Source organism: Oryctolagus cuniculus, chromosome 12, assembly GCF_964237555.1.
Source record: "Oryctolagus cuniculus chromosome 12, mOryCun1.1, whole genome shotgun sequence".
Lineage (NCBI taxonomy): Eukaryota > Metazoa > Chordata > Mammalia > Lagomorpha > Leporidae > Oryctolagus > Oryctolagus cuniculus.
The window spans coordinates 73,013,678-73,041,016 of NC_091443.1; the positions used below are offsets into that span (position 1 = coordinate 73,013,678).

Sequence of the window (27,339 nt, forward strand, 5' to 3'; positions counted from 1 at the left end):
CCAGGATTCAAACCAGTGCTACAACACAGGACGCTAGCATCACCCGCAGCAGCTTATATCCCTGCACCACAATAACAGACCCTGCACCTGACTACAGAGTCCAGAAAAAAGGAGGAGAATACACAAGTTCCAAAGCTGGAGATGGAACATTTACATGTCCTGGAGGATCCAAGGGGCCTCTGGACTGGCCTGTGAGCTCCAAATCAAGAACCTCTCCGCCAGCACTGCGGCTCACTAGGCTAATCCTCCGCCTTGCGGCACCGGCACACCGGGTTCTAGTCCCGGTTGGGGCGCCGGATTCTGTCCCGGTTGCCCCTCTTCCAGGCCAGCTCTCTGCTGTGGCCAGGGAGTGCAGTGGAGGATGGCCCAAGTGCTTGGGCCCTGCACCCCATGGGAGACCAGGATAAGCACCTGGCTCCTGCCATTGGATCAGCGCAGTGCGCCGGCCGCACCGGCCATTGGAGGGTGAACCAACGGCAAAGGAAGACCTTTCTCTCTGTCTCTCTCTCTCACTGTCCACTCTGCCTGTCAAAAAAAAAAAAAAAAAAAAAAAAAAAAAAAAAAAAAAAAAGAACCTCTCGACCAGCACTGCGTGGTGAGAACAAGGAGACCTGCGTTTGCCCACTGAAAACTGAGGCACCTGGGGCCTCCGTGTCCTCGTTTTTGAACAGTAAGCCACGGTGCCTGGCTCATCACCATACTTACAAATACAAGCTGCCTGCGTTCTTCATTACCAAGGGCAAACCCACTTTCCCGTGGTTACATTCAGATCTTGAGCATCCCTGAAGAACAGAATCTTGATGGTGTCTGTGTTCAGGCTCCAGGACACGCCCTGGTTAATTTATCAACGTTTCAGTGTCAATGAGTCACACGGGACAGGTTTTGTTTCAGACACAAATACAATTTATTTCTATGTTAATTCCATGTCACAAGCTGAGCCACAGAAGCTGCCTGTCAATATGCTACCCTCAGCCTTTCTTTTTGATGAGCTACTGGAACCTTCTAGATCACGCTGGCCTACACTCTCCATTTATATGCTTTTGGGGTCAGGAACCCCTCGGAGAATCGGATACAAATTACAGACTTGCTCCCAAGGAAAATGCACACAGACATAAGCACACAAACTCGCATACAATTCTGAGGGGTTCACAGACCCCCCCACCCCCCACCCCGAAGCATGATCTCAAGCTCTGGCCAAGGACCTCCCTGTCTACACCATGGCCTGCAGCGGACAGCAGGGCAGCTGGAGGCCACACTGAGAGCTGCACTCGGGAAAGCTGGGGACGCTGTAGAACTTGATGAGTTTTTTGAAGGCACTCTTCTTCAGCAGCATCATCTCTTCTGGAAACCTGGGAAAGATTCTGACCCTGGAGGAGCCCCCGCTCCTCGCAGAGCCGTCTGTGGCCAGCGGCTTCTGAGCACACACGGGCACGCTGTGGCAGCTGAGCGAGCGCACGGTCTTCCTCTTATGCTGCACGGACAAGTACCTGAACAGGAAAGAGGACAGCCTGTGCTTGCTGACATCCGGGGCCTCCTCCGAGAAGTCGTCGAGCGGATCCTGCAAAGCTTCAACGTGGCAGCTGTCTTCGCTTCTGGTGGCTCTAGCTCCCACACGCTGAGGCTGCTTGATGATCTTCCTGGCCGGGGCTGAGTCGTCTCCCGCCGCGGGCGCAGGCGGAAGGGGCATCCCGCTGCCCAGGGCTCCGGGCTCTCGGCTTTGAGGCATGAGGTTCCTGACCTGGGGGCTGGGCTGGGAAGTGCAGTGCTGACTCAAGATGAGCGTGGCAGCGTCGCGAATGAGGTGCCAGTCCCTCAGGATGTCTTCCCTGGTGGTGAACTGGGACGTCACGGTGAAGCGGATGATCAGCTTGTCCAGGATGGTGGCAGGGATGAGGAAGAGCTGGCCAGCTCTGGCTATTTCCTTTAGCAGGCTTTCTGTGAGGCAGTTAGGACCCTGTCCAAAGGACAAAGAGACGTGAGGTCTACATCACAGGCCCACAGGCACCCGCTGGAGCCCAGGTCTCCAGGAGACTCCACAGCCACCAGCTCCGGGGTTGGGAACAGGCCTTACCTTCAGACGGAAAACCACCAGGCCAAGGTGCCTCTTGGCAGGAATTTCAAACAAAGGGTCATTCCTGACCAGAGACTCAAAATACTTGGCCATTTCAGTACCCTGGAATTGTAAGTAGAGAGAGAACTGAGATTAATCCTAGAGCAAGGGACTAGCTACGTGTAAGCATTCGCGCCGCTGTGTACTCTGAAACCACACACATCTCGGTACCGCAGAGCCCTGAGCAGCTCCTGCCTATCTTCTCCACTTGATTTTGCTCAGATTATTTTTAATTTTTTTAAAATTTTTTTGACAGTAGTGTGAGAGAGAGACAGAGAGAAAGGTCTTCCTTCTGTTGGGTCACCCCCCTAATGGCCGCTATGGCTGGTGCACCGCACCAATCTGAAGCCAGGAGCCAGGTGCTTCTCCTGGTCTCCCATGGGATGCAGGGCCCAAGCACTTGGGCTATCCTCCACTGCCTTCCCGGGCCACAGCAGAGAGCTGGACTGGAAGAGGAGCAACCAGGACTAGAACCGGCGCCCGTATGGGATGCCGGCACTGCAGGCGGAGGATTAACCAAGTGAGCCACGGCGCCAGCCCCAGATTTTGCTCAGATTCTAAGCTGGAAAATCTCCAGTGGCTCCCTACTCCCTCACACATCAGAGACCTGTAGAGGACTTGGCATGTCAGGACTCTCTTCCAACTCCTCCCCAGGCCCAGCATCCTGGATTCCCAGCTTCCTGACTGGCCAAGGGGGGCCAGGGAGGCCCAAAGCCCAGCCCCAGCTCTTCATTCTCAGGCAGGTACAACTGAGCCACTCTAGGTCCCAGCCAGGCAAAGAGCAGCTCGTGCTTCCAACACGGCCCACTGCTCATTTTTGTCATGAGCTGTGCCCATTTGTGTACATGTTGTCCAATGGTGGGTTGTGTGCTACAATGACAGAGTGGCGCACTCACCACAGAGACACTATGGGCCACAAGGCTAAGAATCCTCACTGGATGGCTGCTTATGGAACCAATCCTTGTTACATGTGATAGGAAATGATGATAATGGTGATGATGATGACAACATATTATCATTAGAGGGGCCAGCACCGTGGTGCAGTAGGTTAATTCTCTGCCTGCAGTGTTCGAGTCCCGGCTGCTCTACTTCCAATCCAGCTCTGCTATGGCCTGGGAAAGCAACGGAGGATGGCCCAAGTCTTTGAGCTCCTGCACCCATGTGGGAGACCCGGAAGAAGCTCCTGGCTCCTGGCTTCGGATTGGTGCAGCTCAGGTCATTGCGGCCATTTAGGGAATGAACCAGCAGATGGAAGACCTCTCTCTCTCTCTCTCTCTCTCTCTCTGCCTCTGCCTCTCTGTAACTCTGCCTTTCAAATAAATAAATAAATCTTTTAAAAAAAAGAATAAAGGGTTCTTTCTTTTAAAAAAAATGTTCATGGGACAATGGAATTAGGGGCAAGTGTTTAGCTTAGCGGTTAAGACATCTGTTGGGACGCCACATCCTATATCAGAGTGCCTGACTCAAGCCCTGGCCCTCCTCTTAATTCCAGCTTCCTGCTAATGTACACCCAAGGAGGCAGGACGATGGCTCAAGTAGTTGCTTTCTTGCTGCCCATACAGAAAACCCAGATTAATTCTCAGCTCCCAGCTTTGACCTGGCCTAGCCCCAGCTATTGCAGGCATTTGAAGAGTGAACCAGGTAGGAGTGCTCTCCCTCTGTCTCCTTCCTAAATAGTTTTTTTAAATTAAAATAGAATTACAGATACATTTTGTTGCAAATTTTTTAAACCCATGCATAGCTTTTTCTTAAGTCCCACAGCTTCCATGAAAAATGTGGCAGATGGTCTCATCTCACTTACCCCTGTGTTGCCTTCCCTAGCACAATTAATTTTGTAGTTATTGAACTGCATTGAAATGAATTCTACTATTTGTTTACAAATGGCCTTCAGTAAATAACCTGTTGACACAATGCTGCTCCAGAATTGGTAGGCCTACTGTCCAAGCCAGGAGAGCCATGTTTCAAGAATGACCATAATGGTGACTAAAAGTTTCAGCTAGACATGACAGTCACGGGAATTCTAAAAGACAGACCTGATCCTCTCCTGGCCATACACACTATCCTTTGATTTGCTTTCTCTTCCTCTCTGCAAGCCAAGCTCTCAGGCCATCGCTCTTCATTGCTCAGCAGGGAACACAGACACAGGCAGGCCTTGGGGACATGTTGTGCTCAGCCTCCCACTAGCTAACAAAGAGCAGCCACCCTGAATAATCAAGTCCCAGAAGGCCCCCAAACCCAGACACCTGAGCCAGACACCACCCATCCCCTGGGCAGGTGTGCAAAGCAGAGACCAGTCTCCCTCCTCATGAGAAAATAACGCTCAGCCCCACAGCGTGCATGCTACATACATGTCTGACATGTGCTTGAAGATTCTTCACCCCGAAGGACCGAATCACGAACCAGAGTTTAATAGAGCGAAACCGGCGGCTCAGGGGGATCTGCCAGTGCTAGAAACAGAGGAACACGGGGCCCACGGTTAGCAACAAGGATGCCACACTCCCCCAGGTGCTCCTGAGCATTCTCTGTTGCCTGCCACCCCCTCCGGGGACGGCCCCTGTCACCATGACTCCTGAAGCTGTTGCTAAGCAGCAAGCCAAGGCAAGTTACCCAAAGGGCTGCTCCCTTTTGCAACCAAACCTCTGACGAAAGTGGCCAATAGACCTTGACCCTGAACCACTTGCTCTAAACACTGTTTTAAATATTCCATCTTAGCCAAGAAATTCAAGACATGGAAATTCGGTTTCTCTCCAAAAGAGCCTAAGTTCCCTGAATAGCACAAAACAAAGTTTTATTTCTATTCCTCCTTAAATGCACAGTGGTTAAGAGTCCAGATGCTGGAGCCTACAGACCTGGGTTTCTCCTCCAGCTCTGCTATGTCCTAGCTGTGACCTTGGGCAGCGCTACCTCCCTGGCTCATTCCTAAGACAGAGAACAAACAGCACCTCCCAGGCAAGTGATGCAAGGGCAGCAGGTACAAAGAGCTGTTGTCAGTAAGTATTGCCCATTTAGATTATTAAATATGGTGCTACAAATATTTCTGTCTAGAACCGACACAATTCCTATTTAAATTCACTGCCTTGTCCTGAGTTTTGCCTGTGAGGTTCCTATGACATCAAAGCATCACTCTAGATTTTAGACTTTAAAAGAGTACCTGAATCTCTGCCTCTATTAGAGTAAAAGTCACTCATTTATCCTGGTGATCAAATTCAATAGAGTTTAAGTTCAAAACGGTAGAAGCAGGAGTTTTGTGTAGCAGTTAAAACGCTGCCTAGGACAACAAATCCCATACTAGAGTCCCTGGAATCCAGTCTCAGCTCTGCTTCCGATTCAAACTTCCTGCTAATGCACACGCTTGGAAGCAACAGGTGACGCTTCAAGTACTTGGGTCCCTGCTACCCACACGGGAGACCTGGACTGAGTTCCCAGCTCTTAGCTTTGGCCTGGCCCAGCCCTGGCTCTGTGGGCATTCGAGGAGTGAAGCAGTGGATGAAAGATTTCTGTGTAAGTGTCACTTTCTCTCTCTCTCTCCTTTTCAGATAAATAAATGCTTAGGTTCAAAGCTGTCATCACCACAGATCTGAAGATGTCTGACTCAATTTTAAACTGATTGATTTCACAGATCTGGAAACAGTACAAAGGGTTTGAAAAAGATCTGCAGTTACCCTAATGAGCAACGTGGTTGTTAGTGACCTCAGGTGTCAGAAATCTCCTACCACAATTTCTACTAAAAATAAATATCTGTCCCATCCACACGATTGCCAAATCCTCACAATGTCCTCATCTTCATCCTTCGCCCCAATGCCATGAGCTAGGCACAGCTGGGACATCACCCCTTTGTCGACAGACAATGTTTCTGTCACATAAAGAGAACAACGACTGTTTTCCAAAGACTGGTTTCCCTGTCCTGCCAAGGACCAGCTTGAGGACTTCAGTTTTGCCAGCAGAGGGCACCAGAACCCAGATGTGGGACAAAATCCCCGTAAGGGAGAAATCTGCTACACTCTGAGAGAATAATGAAAGGATGATAGGAGTTATCTTGAAATACGGTGTGGTTTCCAGGTGGTTATAGCCAAATATTTCACAGCGTATCTACAGGGAGAGGCAGAGATGGTTTAATTTTGATTTCTTCACAATCGTCCTATTCCCAATTGCTCCCCTTTTGCCACTGTTTCAAAACCAGCCCAAGTCAACACAGCAGGGTGGTTCTAGCCAACATTTTCTGTTGGATTGGGAAACTCGGACTTACAAAGACCGACACGGCTTTCCTTTAACTAGAGGCATTCCCCAACCTCCTCTGTAATTTCAGGGTTGAGCAGATATCCCCTTCCAAGGGCAAGACGCCGCCCCATCTGCTGGTGCTCTCTGTGCCATGGGGGTGATGGGAGCGTCCCTGGTGGCAGGAAATCTAGCCCTGGTTTTCAGGTCCCAGGGACCAGGCTCGCACATCTTCTTTCTTGGGAAGCTGCCCTCTATCTGCCTCATCTCAAAGCAAAGCTGAGCTGCTTTTGAAAGCTGCTACCACCTTGGTGAAGAAGAGCAGCTCAGGCATGGATCCGAGCAGCTGCGAGGACTCCCAGGACCACAGCACAGAGAACAGCCTCAGCTTTCCTGGGGTTTCTCCATGGACTTGAACAAGTTGCACAGTCAACCCATCGGGTTAGAGATAGAGGGAGGAGACACAGAAAACAGCACCTTCTGGATGTAGAAGTAGAAACAGCAAGTTCCCCAGCCCAGTGCTTGGGAAAGTTTAATTCAATGTTCTTATAAGTTGTCTAGAAGAGAGTGGGCCCTGGAGAATCTCCACACTGATGCAAATGAACCCTAGCAAGATCTTGAGATGCTGCGGCAAATGAACAACAAAAGTAATGTGAAATCCGAACTGGACACGGATAAAGACAGTGCCCTAAGTTACGATGATCCAGGGACACCTAGGAGCATGGGCTTTTCACACTCAGGATAGGAACCTCGTCTTTTCCCCAAAGATATCCTCCCCTTGGGCTGTTAGGGAATTTGTTTTTGCATTTTAAAATTTGTGAAAGCCCACAAGAAGGGAAGTAGGCATGAGAGAATCCTATTCTTTTTTCTTCATTTACTTCTTCCACACTGCAAGCTTACTGCCTGAAATTCCAGTCAAAAAAGCTTCAAAAAGGGCTAACTTGGCACAGTGGATTAAGCCACTGCTTTTGACACCAGCATCGCATATCAGAGCACTGGTTCGAGTCTCAGCTGCTCTGCTTCCAATCCAGTTCCCTGCTAATGTGCCTGGGAAGGCAGCAGAAGATGGTCCAAGTACCTGGGTACCTGACACCCATGTGAGACACCTGAACAAAGTTCCAGGCTCCTGGTGTCAACCTAGCCCAGCTCTGGCCATTCCAGCCATTTGGGGAGTAAACCAGCAGATAGATCTCTCTCTTCATGTCTCTCCTTTGCTCACTCACGCTCTCTCTCTCTCTCTCTCTTGTTTTCTCTCTCTCTCTCCCCCCCTCTGTCACTGCCTTTCAAGTAAATATATAAATCTTTTAAAAAAAAATGCTTCAAAAATCTCAAGAAAATGTGAACTGAACCAAAGAAAAATAACCAATGTATCCAAATGATGAAGGCATTACTAATTTTAAAACTAAAAGGGCAAGACAGTTCAGTTGTCCAAGGCAATAAGACAAAACTGGCTCTTCACAAAGAATGACTCATAGGTATAGGACTTTGCTCAGAGCTTCAGAGTATTAACTCATTCAATCCTCACGTAAGCCTAAGAAGCCAGAATCATCATTATCATCCTCATTTGACAGATGAGAAAATCTAGACAAAGCACATAAGCCATCTGCCCAAGAGCACATGAGTTGGTAAATGAAGAGGCAGGAGTCAAACACACACCAGCTAGCTTTAGTGTCTACGTGTTTAACTACTTTGCTATAGCAAATCTAGGCAGCTTAAAAGAAGAGCTTTTAGGAAAATTATACCTATCCTATCTTGAGCATTTGCCACACAGGTATTATGTTAAGTAATCTGCAACCAAGTAGTCCAAGTCTTGTGCAATATCCCCAGGCACAACTTAAAACTAAGGGCACACAGTGGCAGTATTATGAGAGGAGGTCATAGTGTGCTCCCTTCTGAAGGGATCCGATACACAAAACACCTCTGGGGGTCAGATATGGGCAGTCCCCACCGCAGAGGCCACCAGGCTGCCCACTCCTGGCTACTCACCATGAAGTCGGTGGCTGCACCCGAGTTGGCATGCCTGAGGTAGACAGGGTTCACGCTGAAGGTCTGCTGCAGCTTATACTTGTCCTTGACCCTGTGGGTTTCCCAAGGGGAGTTATTTGGCCAAGGTCTCCCTGGAGAAAACAAGGCTCTTCCACATGCCCCAAGCTGGGCGGCCACACTCACCAGAAGCCAGTGCAGTCAAAGTGCACCATCATCCACTTGGAAGGATTAAAGGTGAAGGAGTCAGCCAACTCGACGCCCTTCAGGAAGCCCCGGAACTCAGGGCACAGGAAGGCAGTGCCCGCATAAGCAGCATCGATGTGAAGCCACAGCCCCTCGCTGGCACCTGGGAGGGGCATTAGGAGAGGAGTTGCCGGCACCTATGCCGAGTGATAGGTGGCAAGGAGAACAACTGAGCTTCGCTAAAGGAGCCTTTGAGGGGACGGAGATGGGAAGAGAGAGTGTGAGCGTGGAGAAGTGGGGCTAATGAGGCATCCACGAGGCTCACCCTGGTCTGGGCAGTGGTCTGACATGCCCTTGACCTCAACCCAGAACATCCTGGCCCAGAAACAAACTTGCCAATGGCCCAGGGCGCAGTGTTAGTGCATCTAAAATAAGGATGAGAGAGAAGAGGTCTCTCTTTCCCTGTGGGTTTCTTACTTGGGGATTAAACAGCTCCATGTGGGTGTCTTTTCTGCCTTTCTCTCTCCCACGATTTCCCCTACCCTACCCCTTTTCTGAAGCAGAATACAAACTATTTCACCGTGACTCCCTCACCCCGTGTTTGGGATGCAGCCTGCTTCAGTAGATTTTGACATCCTAGGAGAGGGTGAGAAAACTTGGGGCTCTCCCACTGTTGCCTCTAAGGGCAGGACATGAGCTGTGTGTGAGCCCCTGTCACACCGCTGGGGAAGCCATGACCTGGGCAGCTCAGAAGGGGCCCTGGTGACCTCTGCTGGCTCTTCCCACATTTCCCAATTGGTCATAAGGGGTCAGGATAATTCCACAGAGCTGGTTTCAGGCTCTTGCCCTGGGATGCACCTAATATATTGCTTGTCTTCCCAGCCCGAAAGGACAGTCACTTACAGATGGGGCCCAGCTCTGAGAGGCAGTCAAATGCACAGACCCCAGTGGTCCCTAGTGTTGCACAGACCTGGAAGGAAACAAAGGCAAGGTCAGGGTGCAGGGTGGGCTCACCTGACCCGCTGGGCTGGAAAAGGATCCCACGATAGACACTATCCACCCCTCCCATTCCACAAGAACACAGTGTATTTCACACTGTGCTTTACATGACCTACAGTAAGAAACATGTTTTACAGAGCAATCTAGTCCTCATATGCATGTGTTTTTGAAATAAAATCATCACAAAATAGTACCTACTCTGGCTCTTTGCATGAACTCTGATATCCTCCATTTTTATAATGCTGGTTATGACCCACAAAATTTATTTCATAGCACACCAATGAATCGCAACTCATAACTTGTAAAACTTTGTATTCAGGGGGCCGGCACTGTGGCATAGTAGGCTAGGCCTCCACCTCCAGAGAGGGCATCCCATATGGGCACCAGTTCAAGTCCCAGTTGCTCCTCTTCTGATCCAGCTCTCTGCTATGGCCTGGGAAAGCAGTGGAGGATGGCCCAAGTGCTTGGGCCCCTGCACCTGTGTGGGAGACCCAGAAGAAGCTCCTGGCTCCTGGTTTTGGATCAACCCAGCTCCAGCCACTGTGGCCGTTTGGGGAGTGAACCAGCAAATGGAAGACTTTCTGTCTCTCTCTCTCTCTTTTTAACTCTACCTCTCAAATCAATAAATAAATCTTAAAAAAAAAAAAAAAAAAAAACACCTTGGCATTCAGGGACCTTTCTGCCTGCGTCTGTTTGCAATCATGTTACTTACCTGAACTCCGCCAACATTCCTTCCTGCCCTCCCAGCTCTACGACTGTAAGTGTAGGAACACATCGCGACTTACAAAGACAGGCACCAGGCCCCGCCGCTTGTCTTCCTCGATGGCTCTCTGAAGAGCTTCCCCGCGGAGTGAGAAATTGTCATCCACAGGCAGAAATTTCATCTTCACAAGGGAAATTAAACCAGCCTTCTCCACTGAGGAGTGAGCCTAAAAGAGCCATGGGAACCTGTTAGCAAAGACTTACCCTAGTCTGAGCACTCCCCACAAGCTTCCAGAACTTCAGACTAAGGGAATCGAATACTATGTTTGAAGCTGGGCCTCCCCTACAGCTCCTGGAGACAACCTCGCAGGCCTGAGCTGCCTTGAACCTCAGGGACCTGGGGTTCATACCCAGAAGATAAGCGGCTGAACCACCGCCTGGAGGCTGTCCCGTGCCTGGGAACTCACCTGGTCAGAGGCATAGGCCACGAGTCGGGCATTCAGGGAGGACTCATCGGCATCAGGCTCAGACGCTTGCATCTCCAGGATTTTGTTCTTCCTTGCTGCCAGCAGCGCGATCAAAGTGGATTCGCTGACTGTGCTCTGCGGCGGAAGGAGGGTTACCAGGGGCAGCCTCTCTCTGCGTTCTCCCACCAGATTTCCCCCAGCTTTCAGAGCTGCGCCGTGCGCACGTGTGGGTGAGAGCTGTTCACAAAGAAGCACACGGCTCCTGACTGAGGAGCTTCCCTGCCCCCGACTCACAACGCTGTTCTGCATTCTGCAGCCAGGTGGCTCCTAGGAACCAACATCTGTCGGAGAGGCCACAGACACCAAAGGAACTTGCACGCACCAGGGATACGAGTTTCCCAGACAAAACTTACAGAAAAGGAAGAACTCTGTCTCTTAGGTGGGGAAAGGGAGTCAGTCCACAGCGATCTCCCGGAGCAAGTCCCGGCTCTGGGAGAGACTGCTCACTTTGGTCTCGGTTTTGCTCTCAATGGTTGAGGCCTTGGGCTAATATCGCCCCTCCAGGAGACTTTCTTTTCTTTTCTTTTTTTTTTAGGGGGGGAGAGGGGAGACGGGTGGTGGCACACAAATGGATATTTTATTACATTATTAAAGTATCACCAAACACTTAAAATCCAGGTTTTTGTTTCGGTAGTCAGACAATCCTCAGATCTTACTCATCAGCCTGCTGAACGATTCCTTTTTCAGAGACATGCAGATCCAAAATCTCTCTGATATCCTGGTTTTTTACTATTTCTGCCTGTTGAATTAGCAGCTGAATTTGAAGTAAGTCCAAAGTTATTTTCCTTAAGGATTAATTCCTCTTTCTAGGCTTGAGCTGTTGAACAAAGAATGCCTGGCCCCATCCGAACGCGTTGGATGTACTTTTCACCTAAGAAACTTTAGATGTCAACCAGAGACCCATTCTCCTGAATAAGCAGGTGGATGGGGAAGGGAGCTAGACAAACCTCACCGGGTAACAGAGCCCAGGGAGATGCTCTCCATCGTGTTCTCTCCATGACTACAGGCAACACCAGTTCCCTTCTCGTTCCTCACCATCTGCCAACCTGGAGCCTCTTCTTTTTCTTTCCAATGAAACTGAGTTCTACACTCATGTGATTGAAGCTCTCTACAGGGCTCCTCTGGAGCCCTCACAGTAACTGTGCACCCCTTCCGACTGAAGTTGACATTTCCTGGAATGGCCTCAGTCTCATTGCTATGAATGGGCTTCATTCTTGCAGTAGATGTGGCAAAGAGCAGAGTGACAGAATGAGGACAGACACAGATAAAGTGAGATTTTCCATCTGTTGGTTTATTCCTTAAATGCCTGCAACAGTTGGGGCTAAAACCAGGAGCCAGGAGCTCCATCCAAATCTCTCACATGGGTGTCAGGGACCCAAGTACTTGAACTATTGTCTGCTGCCTCCTAGAGCATTAGAAGGAAACTGGATCAGAAGCAGAAGTGAGAAGGCCCCTCAGATGGGACAAGGGCATCCCAAACAGTGGCTTAACCTGATGTGTCACAATGCCCACTTCCCAAAACTCTTTTCCATCTGTAAAATGGAAGGTACCCCCTTTAACTGCATCCTGGGATGGAAATATAAATTACCCAAACAAGAGTTGGGTGGGATTTTGCTCTGGCCATGACCGTGGGAATCTTAGGGGCCCCTCAGCTACCTCACAGGAATCCTCATGGGTTTCTCAGCTTTCATTCACTCAGTCTTGGGAGTCCTTGTTTCTTAAAAACTTCAGGTGACCTAAAGCTGACAGAATCCTGCTAAAAGTCTGGCAAATACTGTCATAGGGAGGACCAGATCCAAATAGATAGCTTGTGGATGGAAATTACCCCAGAACAAGGAAACCAGCATAAAATAGCAATAATAATAATGTGACAGACATTGTGGAGCAGTGGGTTAAGTGGCTGCTTGTGAGGCCAACATCCTATATGAGTGCTGGTTCAAGTCGCAGCTACTCCACTTCCAATCTAGCTCCATGCTAATGCACCTGGGAAGGCAGTGGAACACAGCTCAAGTACTTGGACCTCTGCCACCCATGTGGGAGACCCCAATGGAGTTCCAAGCTCCTGGCCGGGGCCTGGCCCACCCCTGGCCATTGCAGGAAAGTGAACCAACAGATGGAAGATTCTCTGTGTGTGTGTGTGTGTGTGTGTCTCCTTCCTCCTATGTAACTGCCTTTCAAGTAAATAAATCTTAAAAATATTAATACCTTTTGTCTATATCACAATTCACAGTGTCTGATATATTTTCTGTCATCCACTTGCTGCTCATACCATCTCTGATTCTTGTGCTGCCACAGAGGAGAAGAGTGATGTTCACAGAGGTTATGAGACTAACTCAGGTTCACGGGGTGAATAGTTTATATTTAGACAGGCCTGGGTTTGAATTCTCTTTCTTCTACTTATCTGCTGAGCTTCGGTTCTCTTATCTCAAAACATGGGGATGATGGTGCCGGCTTTTGGCCTAGCAGTTAAGACACCAGCGTTGCACATCAGAGAATCTGGGGTCAATACTTGGCTCCAGCTCCGGATCAACAGCAAGATTTTATACAGTTGACCTTGAGTATCTTCTTTCAGACATAATAACTGAAGTTGTAACTATTTGCCAATAACTCTGAAAATCCACAACATGCAGCAATTCGTTTTTCTTGTGAAGTTCAGATTTAATCTTGCTGCAAGGAGACAGGGAGTCACTTAACAAGCAAATAGGCCCAGCCAACTTGTCAGACCTCATCTCAGAGCAGTGGAGCTATTTTAAATGAATATTTACATTCATTTAGTCCTCAAATCCATTCTCCAGGAAACTTTCATGATCTCTGTAATAATAAATAATAAAACCAGGAAAATGAGCATTACAATGGCATTTGAGAATTTGGGATTCTCAGAGTTCTCAGAACTGAGCCTCTCAAGAATGCCAGGATTTATAGGTGCAGAAGCACCCAGCAGTGCACATGGTCAGTGGGAGGCACCTGAAAGCTCCACTCTGTGGCATTATTTTTGGGGAGAAAAACATTTGAAGAATCATCACTTGATAAATAAGACATCCAAAAGATAGGGTCAGAGGATAAGATTAATCTCTTGTTGTTGTTACTTTCTTTCACTGCCAAGGATCTCCTAGACCTAAATGGGAGGGAAACAACAGCTCTCCTTGCCTTGTCTTTTCCTTACTTAACATGAAGTATAAGACGGGACCAATGAGCAGAGGCAGCAGATTATCAACTAAAACACCTGCATCAGTAATCCTGGAAACGTGATGACGTCTGAACTTCCCCATCTCTTTCAAAGACAAGGAGGAAGGGTGGTGAAGGTGGTGACAGCAGTGGGCGTGAGGCACAAGCAATGGCTGCGGCCGAGTGGAAGCTATGACAATGGTGATGCCAGTCATGGAAGTGATGGGGGAGATGACGATGACTGTGGGAGACACGATAGAAACTCCACGGAGAACAAGACTGCCAGACAAGGGGGTGGCATTTCTTTCACTACTTAGCCCCTAGGCTAGGCAGAGCTCTGCCAGTGAAAGCACCTGCAAGACGCCTCCGCCCTTGCTGCCCGGGTGGTGGTGCAGGAAGTGATCTGGGAGCCCCAGCATTTTCGCCAGCCAGTCCATGACATTCATCTCCAGCTCCGTGCAGGCAGGGCTGGAAGCCTGAAAGAGGGAAAGGAACTTCATGTGCATGGCCCCAGGCACTGAGATGCCCCTGCCAGCCCCAGAAAAGCATCTGTCTCTGCCCTGGCCCTCACTGGGCCCTGACAGTGCCAGTGGGACCCTCCCTGGAGAAGGGGCTCAATGTCAGGTGCTGTGCCCCACTCCCACACTAAAAAGGAAACAGAATGTGGGGCCTTGGATTCACGTTGCTCTCAATGAGGCGGATTCTCCAAGTCTCCATGGAGACTTGAAGTGATTGGTTGAATTGGATTCCCCGAGTCCCTAATGGTCTCAGCTGAGAAGCACTCTCAAACCCAGGGGCTTGTTTTAGAACCGTTTCCTGAAAATGATAGTAACAGCCCGCTACACACCCTCCCAACACACCCTAGGGGAGTTCAGGCTGAAAACAGAAAGATGTAGGCCGGCGCCGCGGCTCACTAGGCTAATCCTCCACCTTGCGGCACCGGCACACCAGGTTCTAGTCCCGGTCAGGGCACTGGATTCTGTCCCAGTTGCCCCTCTTCCAGGCCAGCTCTCTGCTGTGGCCAGGGAGTGCAGTGGAGGATGGCCCAAGTGCTTGGGCCCTGCACCCCATGGGAGACCAGGATAAGCACCTGGCTCCTGCCATCGGATCAGCGCGGTGCGCCAGCCGCGGCGGCCATTGGAGGGTGAACCAATGGCAAAAAGGAAGACCTTTCTCTCTGTCTCTCTCTCTCACTGTCCACTCTGCCTGTCACAAAAAAAAAAAAAAAAAAAAAAAACAGAAAGATGTTCTAGGAGGCTTTTGCACAATGTAAAGCTGAGTCGTGCTTCAGGGAAGTCTTCAGGCATATCTGTAACTTGTCAAGGGCAAGAGCACAGGGGAAGCTGTGACCCAATGGTCATCAGAGTCACAGACTGCAGCCACGACCAGCTCTCGGGCCCAGTCTCCACTGTGTCTCTGCGAGTTGTGTGCTCTCACTCCCGAGGAGCTAAGCTACTGAAGCCTCAATGGGGCCAATCCTCCTGATTCCCAAAGGTTAAAAGATTAGACGAGATCACTTATATATAAAGTCTAAGTTCAAAGAATATCGCCATTATTAAAATATATCTTAGAACCCAGGTCAGAAGCCAAGACTAAAAAAGGCTTCTCCCTGCTATGCTCCCACTGCCAGTAGTTCCAGCTGTGCTACTCACCCAGGTGAATCCCAAGCAGTTGATGGCATCAGCCAGCATGTCTCCCAGCAGGGATGGCCAGGAGGTAAGGGCTGGGTAGTAGGCATGCATATGCGGGCTCTGCCAGTGCACCACCTAGAGGCAGAGCACACAGAGGGTTGGCACCAGGAGGCTTCCCCCCTCAGAGACCTTCCCTGGCAAGGAGAAGCCACTCTGGAGATGGGCTGACAATTTTACAAGAGACAGAAAAGCGACCCAACCCCACGAAAGTGAGCCTCATTTACTGGGGTTCTTGCCACCACAAGACTCATTCTCATAGCTCCTCGATGGAGCCTTTGCACACAGACAGACCAGAGGGTAGTGCGCACAACGGGAAGCACTGTGGTCCTGATGAAGTAGGCAGGCATACAGGTTAAAATTGAGCAGATTTGTGAACTGGAAGACCACGCCTTCGCCACGCCCCTGTGTGGCCTCATGCCCCTACCTGATGCCTTTGCCACGCCCCTGTGTGGCCTCATTCCCCTACCTGGCCACACCTGGGTGCCCACCAGCCAATTAGGTTAATTAACCACTCCCCTTTGAAAGCGGGTTAAAGGCCCAGCCGGCTCTTTTTCCCTGGCCTCTTGCTAGGAAGGGGCTTGCTGTAGCCCTGCGCCTCCAGGGTGCATGGCCTTCCGGCCATGTGCTCTAGGCTTCCTGGCCTAGATGCTCTTACACGTGGCTGGTTCCTGGTGCTCGGTATGAACCCCTATTTACCTCCTAAATAAAGCTCTCACTCTCCTATGCATCTTTCTCACTAAATAAAAGCTTAAAACGTATCATGCTGCCTCGTTTATCTGTGCCAGTATTTAGAATTCTTCTCTAAATATTAGGCAAGAACCCTCTTTGGCTAAATTAATATTTAGTAATAAGCCCGTGGTGAAATCATATGGCACCCCAATTTCCGGTAGTACATGTGGCAAAGTTCTAGGGAACTTTAAGGGGCCACATTTTAGTGTAAAAATTTAGGGGGTCTTTCCCAATTTCACTGAGGCTGCAGGGCTCTGTGCAGGGTTCACATACCCCTCCTGTCCTCAGCCCCCAAGACAGGAAGGGGACACCATGAGCTCCAGAAGAGCAGGTGGCTGGTCTCTTCCCGTTTCTTACGCAGAAGCATCTTTTGTTTTATTATTTTTAACTTAAGTCTTCCCAGGGCTGCATTTTATGGCCAAGCACCTTCTGCTGAAGGGCCCTGAGATCTCTAGGCATGCAGTAGCTAGAAGGGCCAGTGAATGGAATCAAAGCTGTTCTTAGCTTCCCAGTGGGAGTGGATCCAGGACAGAGGAAGCCAGCCCAGGAGGTCCACCTCCAGGCTAACCCCTGGGCCCACAAAGTGGAGGTGAGGAGGAGCTGGGTGGACGGAGGGTCCCCCAAGAGGGCGCGGAAGCATCCCCAGCGGCTCGCCTCATTATCTAATCACCTTCATCTCACTGCTCTGCTGGCCTGCCCTGTTCGTTTCTGCACTCATGTCCTTGGGTAATGCTGCGGCTCCTGACCAGAAGGCGCTCCCCCACAAAGACGTGGCCTGCTAACTCTGAGAAAGTGACCAAGTTTCCAGGTGCTTCATCCTCCTGGAGCTCACGGCATAACCTGCTAGAGCATCGTGCTGCCATTCAGGGTGCGCACAGCGGCTCAGTCTTTCAAGTGGAGGAACCGCGTCCTGGACAGTGTGTGTACAGAAGGAGCATAAGATTTAAGTCCAAAGGCACAGGGCCCAGTCCTTCCTCTGCCCCAGACAGATGTGTGGCCTTGTAGATCTACTGTGAAACCAATGAACTTAAACACCAAGGTCCCACATTTGTTTGGATCCCTTTCAAGGTCCGTTCTTAATTTTCTTTTATCCTAAAGAGCCTCAAAATGTGTACACACTTCAGACTGCATAAAATGAAGATCCTCCCCTGCCCCTCTCCACCCCACTTTCTCATCACATGGTAAGTCCTATCTCACCAGGCTGGCGGGTGGGTGAGTGGTCTGAGCAAGAAGTTTGTAAACTGTGAAGACCCACGTCAATAATAATCACATATTGGGATTGGCATTGTGGCACAGCTGATTAAGTCACCACCTGTGATGCTGGCATCCCATACGGATGCCGGTTCAAGTCCCAGCTGCTCCACTTCTGATCCAGCTCCCTGCTAATGCACCTGGGAAAGCAGCAGAGAATGGCTCAAGTCCTTGGGCCCCTGCACTCAGGTGGGAGGCCCGGAAGAAGCTCCTGGCTTGGGACTGGCCCAGTTCTGGCATTGTGGCCATTCGGGGAGTGAACCAACAGATGAAAGATCTCTCTCTCTCTTTCTCTCTATCTCTCTCTCTAACTCTAGCTTTCAAATAAATAAATAAATCTTCCTTCGATTTCCACCAAGCAGAAGGCATGGCCAGTAACAATATCTTCCAGTTTCCACCAGTATCTTATTTAGTTCCCACAGCATCCTACGCCTTAAGTTCCACCAGTAGCCCTGTGGTACAGCCGAAAACTGGGGCTGGCAGAGAGGCAGCCTCCTTGTGGTCCCCTCGTAGGGACGGATGACAGCACCAAGACAGAAGCCCAAAGCTGACTCCAGGACCCAAACACCTAAGCCGAAAGGTGCCCTGCCTCCCCCGGGCCTGCCCTTCTCCATCCAGGAAAGTCACTCAGACTTTTATAACCAGGGTTGGAATTAAAGGGGAGAGGTCTGTCCCTCTCCACCGCCCCCACCCACTCCAACTTTCAAATAAATGACCAAAATGAAAAGGCCAAGGCCAACTGCCTTCCGGCTGGCCCGCAGAGGCTGCTGCAGCCTGTGATATGAGATGGAAGATGGGGCCCTCATTATCACCCTGCTTAGTGACAGTATTTTGGAAACCCCAGAGGAGGGCTTCCACTTCTGGCCCTATCAAGAGGGCAATTATCCGGTCTAGTAAGATACATAAGATAAGATAAACCCCAGGGCCCCTTATCAAAAACAGTCAGACCTTGGTCCAGCACTGAACCTCCCAGAAGACACCCCTGGCAACTGTGGAATTCCTTGCAATCAAATCAATCTCACGGCACCTCCATGGGGAGCTCGCTCTCCCGGATTGCAGCTAAACCCTCAGCCAAGTGTCTGTTACAGAATGGAAGCCAGGAGATGCTCTTATCGGGAGCTGGCCTCCTCGGTAAAGCGGTCCTGCTACTGACCTCTGCAAAAGATGTTTGTGAAACCGGCGGAATGGAGGCAGAGAGGAGGGTTTGGCTGCCAACCCACTTGTCCTCGCTTCCTGTCTTTGAGGCTTCCTGACCTCTGCCCTCGGGCATGTTTCCGCCCTGGGGAAGTGTTCTTGGGGGGTTGATCTCAAGTCAGTGTGGCGATGAGCCTCAAGAAACAGATGGCTCAAGCAGAGAGAGTGAGGAGACAGCCTGGGTGCCAGGGGCGCTGCTGCGGGGTGGTGCGGGTTGGGGAGCAGCCTGTTTAACAGTAATGAAGGTGTCATCCTTTTCCTTTTCCTGTGTTGGCTGACAAGGGCCGGCTACAGCTGCTGGTGTTGCAGATTACCTGTGACTAATGAGTAATAATATTTGCACAGGAGTTTCAGGAGCCTGCTGAAAGGCGACGGCTTGGAAGGAGAAAGCACGCCGCCACCAACTGCGAACAGCTGAGCCCCGTGGTTGCGGCGCTGCCACTCAGACCCTCATCAACAAACCCTAAAAGTCGGCTTCATTATTAATCGACTGAACTTGTTTTTCTAACCCCGACCTGCAGCCGCCTCTTCCTTTAAAAATCCTTTTTGCTGGCTTGTTGGGAGGGAAAGAGCACGTTTTGGATCCAGACATCCCTCTTTCCCCAAGAATGCCGGCTTCTTGAGACAAACCGTTCCCTCCTACCAGCTCTGGTCTCCGGAGAATCGGCAAGCAGCAAGGGCCGAGTAACACACACGCTCGGTCACTCGCCAGAGAGGGGACAGAGGGTAGGAGAAAGAGCAGAGCCTGCAAAGTAGGACAGGACTAAACTCCGGGATCTGCCGAGTACAAGACCACAAACCACTGAGCCTTGTTTTCCTCATCTGTAACCCAGGGTTGCTGTGAGGGTTAAGCGAGCTGGCCTGAGGTGTGGCTGCTGCGGTGCCTGGAACACGGCAGGGAGCCCTTACTGCTGGTGGCCGCAGGGGAGTCGCAGCAGCTCCAGCCCTGCACATCCCCCGACCCCGCCCGGCCCGGCATGCGCTGTCACAGGTGCACCCTCGGTCCCCCAGAGGGATGGCCCGGTATGCGCTGTCACAGGTGCACCCTCGGTCCCCCAGAGGGATCAGCCCTTCTTGCCACTGGCAAAGCAGCTCCATCACCAGGCCTCTCTCAGATAGGAAAGGACCCAGTTCCCATCTCAGGGAGAAAGGCGGGGCTGCTTCCTGGGGTCCCAGCTGACAACCAGAGCTGTGCTCTCTGTTCCCTCCCTTCCCTGCAGCATGGTCTCACGCTGTGTGGGAGAGCCCCTGGCTCTGCCCGATGGGGCCCAGGCTCCATCTGCAAGCCTCCCTCTGTTGTCCCACCAGCCACAGTTGTCCCTCGCCTCCTGCCCTTCCCCCAGGGCCCTGCCGGACACTATAGGCCAGCCCTGGCATCAGAAACCCACTTCCTGTCCAAGCCCAGGCCTTCTGTGTGCCCAGAAGATAGGCTGAGATGTTGGCAGCCAAGTGGCCAAAGAATGCATTGTCATCCCAGGATGACAGCAGGCAGGTCCTTCTCCAAGCCACCCCCACCCTAGCCCTCTTGTTCCCCGAAATCCAGAATCAGCCTTGCGGTCACCGTGTCTCACCCCAGGCATGATGATCCGCTCGATGTCCCCAAAGATGCTGTCCCAGCTGTCGGGCTCCTCGGGAGCACTCTCGGGAAGCTGGGCTCGCAGGTAGCCTGGCCGCACGTCTGGGGTCACCCGCCTCTCCCGCACCGTGCTCAGGTACTGGCAGATGTAATCCACCATCTCTCTCCCTAGAAGGCAGGTAGAGAAATCAGGCTCACGGTCCCTGCCCGGGGCCAGGCATTTGCACCTGTCCCTCTCGGGTCGAGGCCAAGGGGCTTGGTGAAGAAGGACGAGGGTTGCAGGCCAAGGGGAGGGAGTACCTGATTCCCCAGTCTGATCTCATCTTCAGAGTCACAACAGAAAAGCAGGAGAGGGAGGGAGTACGCACAGGAACAAGGGAGAAACCTGCAGCGCACCGGACTCATCCCAAGCGAAGCATTTGTTTTTCTTCCCCCTCCACTTAACCTCAGTCTATTTCTTTTCTCCCGTCTCTCTTTTCTTCTTAGAAATATAAAGACTGTTAATTCACTAGCTTACAGGTTTTGCTAGAAACTGTAGCTCTTCGTATCAAATAATGTTTTTGCTCCATACATCTCATATTCTTGATCAGCATGGCTGGCAAGTATCCGTGCCCAACTCTCTGTAAGTTACACGCACACACACATAGGAGTTTGTGTGTACTTTCTGGGGCTCGTGGACTCCCAAGAGCACAACCATGGACCTGACAGAAACCCTGTACCAGCAGGAAGTCTCAGTGAGAGGTGGCATTGTCTCGCTCCCCACTGCCTCCACCAACAGCTCCGTGCTTACAACGTGGCTCAGGTGCTCAGAAAAGTGTACCCAGTGGATGAGCCAACGCCAAATACTCTAAAGTCACTGCAAGTTATTTATTCTTCCTTCTCTTTCATAGCCACATGAGAAGGCCCCAGTCTGTTGTTTGTTTCTTGTTCTCTTGGATTCTCTTCTCTGTTCCCCTCTCCTCTCTCTGTTTTCCCCTCTCTCCCTCTCTCTTTCTCATTGTTTTTCTCCTTTCTATGTGTGTCTGCCTGCCCATCTTAATATCAATAACCCTTCCTTCCTTCCTTAGTGCTATTCCTATCTCCCTGCAAAAAAATTATATATGTATACATATATATATAAATATATATATGGCTAAGAAACCCAGCTTCCTCCCTCCGCATCTGCTCATACAAAGTTCTTACAAATGGAACCAGCTCCAGACAAAACTGGGGAGAAAGATTTCTGTACCCTGCTGTCTTCTCTCTGTTCCCCTCCAGCCCTCCCATGGCCCAGCGCCTCTCCCTCGCACACGTGTGTGTGCACCACTCACAGGACCCTGCTCTCAGCTAGGATTGGCTTTGGAAAGCAGTGAATAAGCCACAGCTGTGCAGGGGGTGGGGGCGGGGGGCCTGGACTCTAACACAGGACCATCCCTTACAGCATGGGAATTTCAGGCAATGCAACCTTGTAGTGAAGACAAATGAGCGTGCATATATGGAGCTAAAGATATTCAAGATTCTCTTTGAAGTCACTACCTACTTCTCTGAAGAGAGTCACACTGGCAAACAGGGTTTCAATCATCAGACAGGCTGGATGCAAGCAGGCCCTTACTAAATACTTATGGAATGACTGACTCCATGAGAGAACACTACACCCAGATTCACGTATAGAGAAATGGATGCTAAGAAAGAAAAGCTTTTGCAGTGACTACAGAGTACTCAGGGAGACATTTAGTGATTCCAGAATATGAATAATCCTTTATGTCCCATTCAATGGGTCAAGGATCCAAATTCTCTCCTTGTGGGGAGGGTGGGGAGCATGTCACAGGAGTACAGGCATTTATGACAGTGGGGAGCGGAAAAGGAGAACGAAAGAGACGCTGACCCCGCATCCCTTTCTAACAAAAATCCTAAGGATACAAACTTTAATGCTCCAGTCAAATGTCACCCCAAAATCTCAAGGCCACTGGTGAGCAGCCATGTGCACAGGAATGGCATGGGGAAGGCGCCAGAGATGCCCCTCGCTCACCTCTCTCTCTGTACTCCTCCGGCTCCATCATCTCCCGAAGGGCTCAGGTGTCTTCCTGTAGACTGACAGAGAAGGCAGTGGACGGGCAGTGCAGCAGCCCTGCTTCCCGCTGGCTGGTCCTGCACACTCCTGGGCAGCCAGTGTGGGCCCCTTATTTAAAGGGTTCCCCTTTCTTTGACCTTAGCTCCACCCCTTTAGAGTCTCCTCCTCTAGGCTTAATTAATTCCACCCCACCCCCGTCCTTGTCGGGAACGGCGACCACAGCCTTGGCTGGTTAAGATTCAGGATAAAAAGTGCTGGTAAATGAACAGTGCACTTAGCAACCCGAGCCCGCAGGCAGCCTCCAGGTGAGTGCAGTAGAGGAGGCCTCGGTTCTTTCTGCCCCTGGATTCTGACAATGGTGAGCCCGAGCCACAGACAGCGCAAGGCCAAGGGTTTGCAGAATAGCCCAAATTATTAGAATGATTCCTGCCACTCTTCCCTTAACAGTGACAGAAAGCAAGGAATAGACACCTGTAGGGCAGCTCCTATGCCGGGCACCCTGTGCTTGGGAAGGGACAGATGTTATCCCTGACCACAACTGGATTGTTCTTATTACTACATAATACTGCTGTAGAGATGAGAAAACACAGATGTGCAAAGAAACAATCGCCCCTGGCACTGACAGTAGAGAGGGATGTGTAAAGAAGAAACCTGGAGAAGCTGCTGCAGCCAGTGGAACACTACTCTGGGAGCTGGAATTCTGAGCAAAACATGATCCAGCACTTCCACGTTGCCAAATACGCTAACTCGTGTGTGTGTGTGTGTGTGTGTGTGTGTGTGTGTGTGTCCTGGCATCTTGTCCTCTCGGTGGTATCCCATGAACTCCTCCTACTCCCTCATCCCTGAGGCACCGAGTTCTCTGGGCTCCCAGATGCCAGGTTTCCCACCCCACCACCACACCCCAGGCCCTCACTCCCCCACCCTGCTCTGCTCTTCAGCCCTTAGGTGTGGGCAGGTTTCAGGGGCCCGCCCTCCTTTCATTTGTTTTCCTAGGTGGCCTTATCCATGTCTATGGCTTTAAATGTTAACTGTGTGATATCCACACAGGTATGAACCCCATTTCACCAAAGCACTCCATACCTCTGAGCCCTAAAACCTTACCTCCAATGGCCCACCTGACAAATCCCCTTGCATGGCTCTCAGGCACCTCAAAGTATGTTGCAAAACTGAATGTTAATCTTCCCCTAAAGCCCACATCCCTGCTGGTCTTCCCCATCTTAGGTCATCTCCCCATCCACCCATCCAAATGCTCAGAACACAAACCCAGGCTCGTCCTTCCTTTGCCTCCCCTGTTCCCTATCTACGCCAAGCTCTTCAAACAGTTCCACTTCCAAAACACGTCTGTCTGTCAAGTTCTCCCCACCTCCACGGCTATGATCCTATTCTCTCCCAAGCCACCATTGCCATTCACCTAGACTAGTACAAGAACCTTCTAACTTGCCTTCCTACAACTCCTGGCCACCCTTAATCTATTCTCTACGAAATAGAGTGAACTTTAAAAAAAAAATGCAAATCCGATCATAGCATTTCCTAATTAAAATCCTTTAACACTGAAAAACTAAAGGAAATTCCATAAGGCCGTGTGGTACAAAATTGAGTTTTTACTTAAACCATAATAACTAATTGGAAGATATCATCTTAAAAAGACCATAAGAGTGGGCATTGGCCGGTGCTGCGACTCAATAGGCTAATCCTCCGCCTAGCGGCGCCAGCACACCGGGTTCTAGTCCCAGTCGGGGCTCCGGATTCTGTCCCAGTTGCCCCTCTTCCAGGCCAGCTCTCTGCTGTGGCCCAAGAAGGCAGTGGAGGATGGCCCAAGTGCTTGGGCCCTGCACCCCATGGGAGACCAGGAGAAGCACCTGGCTCCTGGCTTCGGAGCAGCACGGTGCGCCAGCTGCAGCGGCCATTTAGTGTAAACCAACGGTAAAGGAAGACCTTCCTCTCTCTCTCTCACTGTCCACTCTGCCTGTAAAAAAAAAAAAAGAGTGGGCATTTAGCCTAGTGGTTAGGATACTGGTTAGGGCACCTGTATCCCATATCTGAGAGCTTTGGTTTGATTCTTGGCCGCAGCTCCTGACTCCAGCTTCCTGCTAAAGCAGACCCTTGGAGGCAGTAGTGATGACGTAAGTAATTGAGTTCCTGCCACCCACATAGGAGACCTGGGATGATCCCACCTTTGGTTTGGTACAGTTCTGGCCACTGGGGCATTTAATGGTTGAATCAGAAGATGGGAGCTGTGTCTCTCTCTGCCTCTCAAATAAATGTATAAAAATGAATTCATGAATTCAAAAGACTCCAATTACAGTAGTAAAGGAAAAAATGTACAAAAATAAGAAATTTGAAAGATTCACATAAAGGAAACCTAGATCACTACTCATCAAAATGTATACGAATGGCAGAGTGGCAAGCACTTGGCCTGTCAGTTAAGAAGCCACCTGGGGTCTGGCACTGTGGCACAATGGGTTAAGCTGTCACCTCAATGCTGGCGTCCCTATGAGCCCCAGCTGCTCCACTTCTAACCCAGTTCCCTGCTGGTGCACCTGGGAAGACAGAAGACAGCCCCTGCCACCCACGTGGCAGACCCAAATAGAGTTCCAAGCTCCTGGCTTTGGAATGGCCCAGCATCCAACCTATGCAGGCATTTGGAGAGTGAACAAGCAGATGTGAAATTTCTCTTTGTCTCTGTGCCTACATAAATAAAATGTTTAATAGCAAATAGATTCATGAAAATATATTCAACATCATTAGGCATTAAGGAGATGCAAATTCAAACAAACCCTAAGGACATATTACTACTCATTTATTAGCATGGCTAAAATTAAAATTAAAAATGATAACACCAAATGCTGACAAAGATATGGGAAAACTGAATCTCATACATTTTTGGGAATGTCAAATGGCACAGCCACTCTGAAAAATAACTTGTCAGGGCCGGCGCCATGGCTCAAAAGGCTAATCCTCTGCCTGTGGCGTCAGCACCCGGGGTTCTAGTCCCAGTCGGGGCACCGGATTCTGTCCGGTTGCCCCTCTTCCAGGCCAGCTCTCTGCTGTGGCCCGAGAAGGCAATGGAGGATGGCCCAAGTGCTTGGGCCCTGCACCCGCAAGGGAGACCAGGAGAAGCACCTGGCTCCTGGCTTCGGAGCAGCACGGTGCACCGGCCGCAGCGCGCCGGCCGAGGCGGCCATTGGAGGGTGAACTAATGGTAAAGGAAGACCTTTCTCACTGTCCACTCTGCCTGTCAAAAAAAAAAAAAAAAAAAAAAAAAAAAAAACTTGTCAGTTTCTTAGAAGACTAAATATGTACTTACTACACAAACTAGCAAGTATACTCTTAGTCATTTACCCCACCAAAAATGAAGCCATGGATTCAATCACATTTTTTTAAAATCATAAGGAAAATCAAAAGACAAATGACAAACTGGGGGAACATATTCACCACTGATCGTGAAAAGAGCCACTCTCTCAAATAGGAGTACATGAAAAACTTTGAGACATAAAAAGAAAAAAGACCAGCATCCTGAAGGGGCAAAGGATAGTAAGAGAAATCACGAGAGAGGGAAGTATAAAACTCTTAGTGGAGAAAATCCGTTTAAATCTACACTAAACTGCCATTTTTCGCTTATCAGGCTAGCAAAAAACCCCGTTTGATGACGCACTCCGTGGTCAGGGCTGCAGGAAAGCAGGGCCTCCTCCCACAGTGCTGGGGGCCATGCGTTCTGGAAACAGCGATGACAGCTTGGACCCGGCTGCTCCATTACACTTCACACAAGTGACGAAAGGGCGCGTCTGAGAGCCAGCTTCTTTGTAGTCTCGTTTATCACAGCAAAAGACTGAAAATGACCGAAACATCCAACGCCACGGAACTAATGATACCCTGGTACACGACAGTACACCCACCAATTGCAGCTCCACAAAAGTAGTACACTCCAAGGTCAAGGGGGGGAGGGGACAGAAGCTTGTGGACATGATGACCCACTGGCACTATTTTTAAAAAATGGGGTGAAGTAGACAGGCATACAGGTTAAAATTGGTCAGATTTGTGAACTGGAAGACCACGCCCCTGTGTGACCTCATGCTCCTACCTGATGCCTTTGCCACGCCCCTGTGTGGCCTCATTCCCCTACCTGGCCACACCGGGGCGCCCACCAGCCAATCAGGTTAATTAACCACTCCCCTTTGGAAGTGGGTTAAAGGCCTAGGGCACAGTGTGCCCGGGCCCTGCTCTTCTTCCCTGGCCTCTTGCCAGGACAGGGCTTGCTGTAGCCCTGCGCCTCCAGGGCGCATGGCCTTTGGGCCATGTACTCTAGGCTTCCTGGCCTAGATGCTCTTCCACGTGGCTGGTTCCTGGTGCTTGGTATGAACCCCTATTCACCTCTCTCCCCTAAATAAAGCTCTCACTCTCCTATGCACCTTTCTTACTAAATAAAAGCTGAAAACGTACCATGCTGCCTCGTTTATCTGTGCCGGTATTTAGAATTCTTCTCTTAATACTAGGCAAGAACCCTCTCGGGCTTATTAATATCAGGGATTTAGTAATAAGCCCGTGGTGAAATCGTAAGGCACCCCAAATTCCGGTAGCGCATGTGGCACCCCAGATAACATTTCTATGGAACTTTAAGGGGCCACAATTTAGTGTAGATTTTAGGGGGTCTTTTCCAATTTCAGGGGGACAATTAAAATATATTTTTAAATTTTATGTGCAAAAAGAAAAACTAAAATTATCAGTAAATTACTAGTAATAGTAATCACCTGGGATAGAAATCGGGTGGAGGTGTGGGAATGTACTTCTCACAGATGCCTTTTCATAACGTTATTCTTACTTTACCCATGAGAACTTCTTACCTACTAAGATTAGGACACTTGGTGCAGAAGTTAAGACACTGCTTAGGACTCCCCTGCCCCACTAGCAAAGTGCCCGGGTTCCAGTGATGGCTCTGCTTTCCATTCTAGCTTCCTGCTGAT

The 27,339-nt window shown here is 50.2% G+C and overlaps 1 protein-coding gene across 1 annotated transcript; it reads right to left on the minus strand.

Annotated features, from left to right (window-relative positions):
• Positions 1–863: 863 nt before the first annotated feature.
• HDC (histidine decarboxylase) lies at positions 864–23,116 on the minus strand. Its single transcript, XM_002717805.5, has 12 exons — positions 22,337–23,116; positions 20,324–20,496; positions 15,540–15,653; positions 14,241–14,363; positions 10,663–10,797; positions 10,279–10,422; positions 9,398–9,464; positions 8,495–8,657; positions 8,312–8,402; positions 4,459–4,557; positions 2,072–2,173; positions 864–1,954 (listed from the first exon to the last, which is right to left on the minus strand). Exons 1-12 carry the CDS (start codon positions 22,365–22,367, stop codon positions 1,211–1,213), a joined length of 1,986 nt encoding a protein of 661 aa, XP_002717851.2. The 5' UTR covers positions 22,368–23,116; the 3' UTR covers positions 864–1,210.
• Positions 23,117–27,339: the final 4,223 nt, after the last annotated feature.